General features: G+C 59.0%; 1 protein-coding gene across 2 annotated transcripts; it reads left to right on the top strand.

The window, feature by feature from the left end:
* The first annotated feature begins 18 nt into the window (after window positions 1–18).
* Window positions 19–2,765, top strand: LOC113490572 (translocon-associated protein subunit beta-like). Of its 2 annotated transcripts, none has more exons than XR_003400262.1 (4): window positions 19–553; window positions 1,685–1,806; window positions 1,984–2,062; window positions 2,364–2,765. XR_003400262.1 is itself a non-coding variant. In XM_026867093.1 (4 exons), the coding sequence occupies exons 1-4, from the start codon at window positions 689–691 to the stop codon at window positions 2,429–2,431; spliced, it is 387 nt and encodes a 128-aa protein (XP_026722894.1). In that variant the 5' UTR covers window positions 686–688; the 3' UTR covers window positions 2,432–2,765. The 2 variants fall into 2 exon arrangements, 1 of the variants encoding a protein (XP_026722894.1); XM_026867093.1 differs by lacking the exon at window positions 19–553 and adding an exon at window positions 686–806.
* The last annotated feature ends 3,051 nt before the right edge of the window (window positions 2,766–5,816 follow it).

Raw genomic sequence — 5,816 nt, 5'->3', positions numbered from 1 at the left:
GAAGGGTCTGTGGGTGTCGGAGAGGTCCCAGGGGGGTGTTGTGGGAGGGGGCTTTGTGGGGGTTCGGACAGGCCCTGCTGCTGCAGCTCTGGGGGTGTCGCGGGTGCCGGGTCTCTGCAGGCAGCGCTCGGTGGCCCCGGGGGTGTCTCTGGTTTGCAGGAGCCCTCCGGGCTGCGTGGGAGCGGGCGTGGAGGGGGATACTGAGGGGAAGGACGGGTCCCCTGGCCGAGGGAGCGGGGCTGACGCCGCAGCGTGTCTGCAGTGACACTGGCGTGTCCGGGAGGCAGCTCAGAGACATGTGGCCTGAAGCGGGGACTTTGGGGGAGAGAAAGGCCGCCAGCAGGAGTTGGTAGTCCCTCAGTGGCTGGGAAATAAGGGCTAGTGCTGTCTGAGAAGAACAGGGACTTCAGGGAGAGGAACGAGCTCTGTTCTGTCAGAGGCGGCGGCCGGTTCCTCTTCTGCTTTGCTGCGCGGCTGCCTGTTCGCTTCCAGCAAGAGCACAAGTGCCTGAAGGGCCGTTTCCCTTGCTCTGCGATATCAACATCGCCGTGAAGTATGTAGGTGTTGGTGTCCCGCTGCCCGGGAAGGCCTGGATTGTCTCCTTCAGTTGTCCCATTCGCGTTCCCTTTATTCGCAATAAAATCCTCCGTTTTCTATTTGCTTCTAGATGAGGCTCCGGATTCTCGCTATGTTTGCCCTGTTCTGCGTGGCCCACCGCGAGGGCTCCTGGCCTCCGAATCACTCTCGAAGGGTTGTGCTGTGGAGGATGGGCCTCTGCAGGACCTCAGCTCCGCCGCTGGCTCCGGGAGAGCTTTGGCTCGTACATCCCAGGAGCAAATCTTTGTGTGTGTGTGTCTGCAGGGTTGGCGACTCTTCCTGAGCTCTGTAGTGTGCTGTTCGCTCCCCCTAAGTCTGAGCTTACAGCTGGTGCTTGAAGGTCCGACCCTGCGATTTGCCTTTTCCTTCCCCTCGCTTTCGCTGGTTCCTGCTTTCCCCTCGTGGTGGCTGGCTGTCCAGCATGGCGCGGCTCCTCGTGTTTTGTCTTGTGATGTTCCCCTCCCCGGGCACACAAACACTCTTTCTTGGCTTCGTGAGTTTTTCTGACATCCAGTTTCCTGTCTTATTTGCAGCTTCTCTCAGCTTTGCCTTCCTCTTCCTGCATTCCCCTTTTAATACACCTTGACTCCCCACCCTGGTGCCTTTTTAAGTTTCAAAAGTCAGCTCTTCTCGCTGTTAATTGTCAGGATGGAGCTGCCATCCCTCAGGCACAGTCCCCCAGCAAGTCGAATACCAAATCTGAGACTTCCCTCCTATCCCTTTCTTTGTGCTGCTTTAGACACGGACCTGTGGGGTGATTCTCTCCCCACTGGAGGCTTTTGGCGTCGTCTCTGTGATGTTCAGTATCAGGTGGCTCCAGATCGCTCGCTGTATTCTCATTTGTGGAAATTTCTCCCATCCAATGCTCGTTCTTACCCCCCAGTGTCCTGTAGCTCTGCTCTCCTCGGTCATCGCTGAGACTCCAGCGTGCTGGAGCCTGGGCAGGGTGTTGTGGGGAAGGAGGAGCGACCGCATCCCCTTGGCTGGGCTGCCTGGCTGTAACTACAGGAGATCTGTCGGCCACCCAGTTCAATTCTTTCCCCGTTTCCTTACTTTCCTTTAATGAAATGCAACTATTTTCCTTAAGTTTCAGATCTCAGAGGGATTGAAGTGCCCCACACTGTGCTTCTGCAGCCTCTCGAAGCTGCTTACTTCAACTTCACCTCTGCCACCGTCACGTACCCGGCACAGGAGGGCGGGCGGGTGATGGTGAGTGATTTGATCTGACTTTTTATGCAGTTGTAGCCCAACAGACGCACCTGACCGCGCTCTCCGAGCTTGTTAGAGGGTGATGCATGTCCCTGCACCTCACGCTGCCCGTGCTCTGCTGCAGGAAGGGATGGTGGCAAATACTATCCTCCTCCTCCTCCTCCTCGCCTTTTTTAGGTTGTTTCAGGAGTGCTCCTGGGCAGGGAGGAATCCTGGCTCAGCGCGAGTTTGACAGGAGGGTCTCGCCTCGCTTTGTGTAAGTATCTTTCAGTAAATAATTGAAATTACACTGCAGTGATTGTGCAGCCCAGCGCAGTGCCCCTGTGTTGGCTTTGCACTACAGGCACCTGAAAAACTCCAGCCTGGATTGCAGTTAACCCGTGCCTGCTGTCCGGAAGAAAACATCACAGAAATAGCAGTTCCCATCCCAGCTACCTCTGTGCAGGGGCTGGCACTGTGGGATTTGGGCCAGAAGCTTTGTGGGTGACAGATCTGACGGCTGCAACTCAGCTGCGTGTGATCTGTTTTGAATTCTTTCTAACAATTTCTCCTTCCAGCTGGACCGGGTCGTTTTTTTGGCGCGATGACCCTGCCCTCCGTCGGGATGCTGCTGCTGCTGCTCTGATACTCCAGCAGGAGGAATTGTGACACCCCCAGCACCAAAAAGAACTGAGCAAAAGCTGCAGGGCGCCAGGCCAGCGCTCGGGAGGGAGCCGACGTTAACCCACGAGGGGCTGCAGGTGTGTTTGGATCAGCAACAGCCCGCAAAAACGCTGCCAGGGCTGCGCTTCGGCCCTGTCACCTCCATGGCAGCGGTGTGTTGCCTCCTCCCTTTTAAAAAAAAAAGAGGAAAACACACCGAAAAGCCCCCCCGCCGAACCCCACTGCGTATTCAGAGCAGAGTGCCCTCGCCCTGTTGTGGATAAGCTGGGGTGAAGTGTGACACGAAGGTGTTAACGCCACAGACCCCCCCCACTGTCTCCTTGAACCCCGTGAATCTCGGGGGGGCCCCTCCTCTGGGTGCTGCCCACCTTTGCCAAAACACCTGTGGGAAGGAGCTCTGCCTAGTGCTGATAACAGACCTTTGGGAGGCTCGTTTGAGCTTTGCTAAGCCGGGCTTGGGAAGCCCGGTTGTATTTCAGTGAGCAGTTAATTGCCGTGTGTCTGGTTGGGTGGGTTTGGGGGGTTTTTTTGTTTGTTTGTTTGGTTTGGTTTTTTTTTGTTTGTTTGTTTTGGTTTTTTCCCCCCCTGGTTGCTCTGTTGAGGAACTGGAGGCTTTGTAATAAAGCAAACACCAGAGGGAAGCCTGCTTTTCTTTGAGCAGGAGGTCCTGGAGGCACCTGGCTGCCTCCAGACACGGCTAAAGGCCGTACAGTCAGGAAAATAAATCCACACGTTACTCCCTCGGTAAAATAAATGTAAGAAGGAGAGCAGAGGGAACACGTGGGGAGCAGAAAGCGCTGGGTTCGTTCCTCCGCTCCGCGAAGGGCTGGTACCTCACGCCAGCTTTCCTGACAGCCCCCAGCACTAGTATAAGGTTTCTTTTCACCGCCGTAAATAAATCATAGCGCGGCTGCCCGTCGGGCATGGATTTGTGGTGGTGGTTTGTTGGGTTTTTTTTTTTCCCCTCTGGAGGAGGCAGCGGCGCAGCGATGCCTCAGCTCGGGGGACCCACACGCGGTGAGAGGTGCTGGAGTTTGGCCCCGAGGTTCGGGCAGGGGCTCCGTGGTGGCTCGGGCCGGGGTCCCGTGGCACCGTACCCCCGGTCTGGCCGCGCATTGGGCCCGGCGTGGTGGTGGCAGCCGAGAATTTTGTGTTGGTGGATAGAAATCCCGGGCCGTACCGGGGCAAACACTGCGCCTTTGTTACCAGAACAATGTTTCCAAGCTGGGATTCCTCACCCCCTCGCCCCAACCTTCGGTTGCACCCTTTGTTTTGCCTGGCGAGTGTCGCAACCGGCGGGATTAGGGAGACGGTCGCCGTTTGACGCTCCAGAAACTCCCTCTGAAGGGTGCAGGGGCTTCGTGCTAACTGGTCTGACTGGTGTGGCCCCCTCGGATGTGCCCGAGCGTGGAGATCTCCTCGCCAGGCTCCCGCTGCAGAACGGTTCCTGCCTCTTGGCAGCCGCCCCGGCTGCGCCCTCAGGATCTGCGGGCGGAAAGGGGTGAAGGTAACTAACGCCCGTGACCGGCAGCGCTCCCCTGTGGGCTTCCGAGGGCAGGCTGGGGGGGTTCTGAGGGGAGACGGATGGAAGGACTTGTCGCGTTGTCTCTCTTTACGGTCGTGCTCGTCTTTGAGCCTTGAATTGTGCTGGCACTGGAAACACTGGCCGTGGACGTGTCTGGTACTGGTGTGTGAGGGCAGAGCTGCCGAGCGGGAGCTGTGAGCTCGTGCGGAGCGGGACGGGAGCCCCCCGGACACCTGTGCTGGGGCCTCTTGCACCCCATCACCCTGCTGAGGGAGGGGCCAACTCCTGGAAATATTTAGAGTGTTTTGGTGTCTCAGGTTCTCCTCCCCTGCAGGTGCTGGAGAAATGGCCGCCGAGCTCCCGTGTAGCCCCAGACCGAGCGCGGGAGCTGGGAAAAGGGCTCGTTCCCTGACCCCGAGCCCGGGATATTAGTCCAACTAAAATCCCGACGGTGTCAGACAAAAACCCCTTTGGAGCTCGTTCCGCAGCCGGGCTGCGGTTTCTCTGCCCGCGGGGCAGGGCAGGGCCGAGCTGTGCCAGCTCTGGACCTGGGTGCTCCAGGTAGGCGTCACCTCCTGGCACCGCTCTCCCGAAAGCTGCGCAAAGGTCCCCGGAGCCACCTGTTTATTTCAAACAAACACGTCCCTCGCAGGCTGAATCTTTAGCCTGAGGAATAGCCAGCAGAGAGACGGTGCCAAGGGACAGGCTGGCTCGGGCTGGGGGACCGGGGACCAGAGGGAGTTGATTTATTTTCCTTTATTTTCTGCTGAGCGGGAGCTCCACGTGACAGCGGTGCCGGGACACCCCAAAGGCTTTTCGAAACCTCCGGGTCACTTCTGGCAGATGGGGATGAAAGGCCCCGGGGTGTTTATCGCTCGCAGGTGACTCTGGCGCGGGATCGGTTTGCTCCGTCTGCGGCTGCTTCGTTTCGCCGTGGCTTTTCCCAGGAAATGAAATCCCTCCTGGATCCGGACGTGCTGGGTTTGTCCGAGGTGCGTAAATCCTTCCGGCATGGCCCGGCGCTCCCGTGCGGAGGGTGGATGTGCAGCCGCTGTGGTTCGGCCTCACGGCCGCGGGGAGCAGAGGGGGTTCGGCCCCACGGGAGCAGCCTGAGTCACCTCCGCCCGGCCCGGCCCTTATCGCAGTTTGTGGGTGCCCTGCTCCGCACCCCGACCGGCTCCCTGCGCCCGTATCAGCTGCTTAAAGCTCAGCCCTGAGCCAGCAGCAGGTTGGAAAAGTGCCTCTGTGCCGTGGGGAAGGAAATCCCTGCCCTTGGGCAACAGGGAAACTGAGGCACGGAGTAGTGCTCCTTGCCCTGGGGTGCTTTGGGCTTGCCCAGCTCCTGCCTGTTGCTGCAGCCTGGATTATCCGTCACTCCCACGGGAAGGACTCCCCCGAGTCCCCAAGGGGCAGTTCAGACCCCGAGGGGGACCCTAGGGCTGTTCTTGGACCCTAAAAACCCTCAGGGTGGGAAATAAGAGGGTTCTCCTGTGCTGAGGGCGCCTGCAGCCCCGCACGGCGCTGCAGCTGATGGGTGAGGGAGGAGAGGAACGGGGAGCAAGGCTGAATTTGGGGTGCCCTGTGACAAAGGGGGGGGTGTGTGTCCCCCTCTCCGCTGGCGAGGACAGTGCGGAGGATCTGCGTTGATGCAGGACAAAGGGTTAACAGGGAAAAGGATCCGATTTGCCAGGTGGTTCCTGGTTTATTTTGTGTGTGAAAGAGGCAGGGACGGGAGGGGGAGGAGGAGGAGGGCACCCAGCTGGGAGTTGGGCATCGCTGCAGGGGTCCCATGGGGCCCACCCGCCGTGTCACCCACAGGTAC

Source organism: Athene cunicularia, unplaced genomic scaffold (assembly GCF_003259725.1).
Source record: "Athene cunicularia isolate RWA unplaced genomic scaffold, athCun1 SCF_141, whole genome shotgun sequence".
NCBI classification, from domain to species: domain Eukaryota; kingdom Metazoa; phylum Chordata; class Aves; order Strigiformes; family Strigidae; genus Athene; species Athene cunicularia.
The sequence above is the reverse complement of the archived record's forward strand: the minus strand, read 5'-3'. Positions and strand labels throughout refer to the sequence as shown.

Coding starts and splice junctions, on each gene's coding strand:
- LOC113490572 (XM_026867093.1), top strand. CDS start 689: ATGTTTGCCCTGTTCTGCGTGGCCCACCGCGAGGGCTCCTGGCCTCCG. Junction 807..1,684: donor AGCTCCGCCGCTGGCTCCGG/GAGAGCTTTGGC, acceptor ATTTTCCTTAAG/TTTCAGATCTCAGAGGGATT. Junction 2,063..2,363: donor AGGGTCTCGCCTCGCTTTGT/GTAAGTATCTTT, acceptor TTCTCCTTCCAG/CTGGACCGGGTCGTTTTTTT.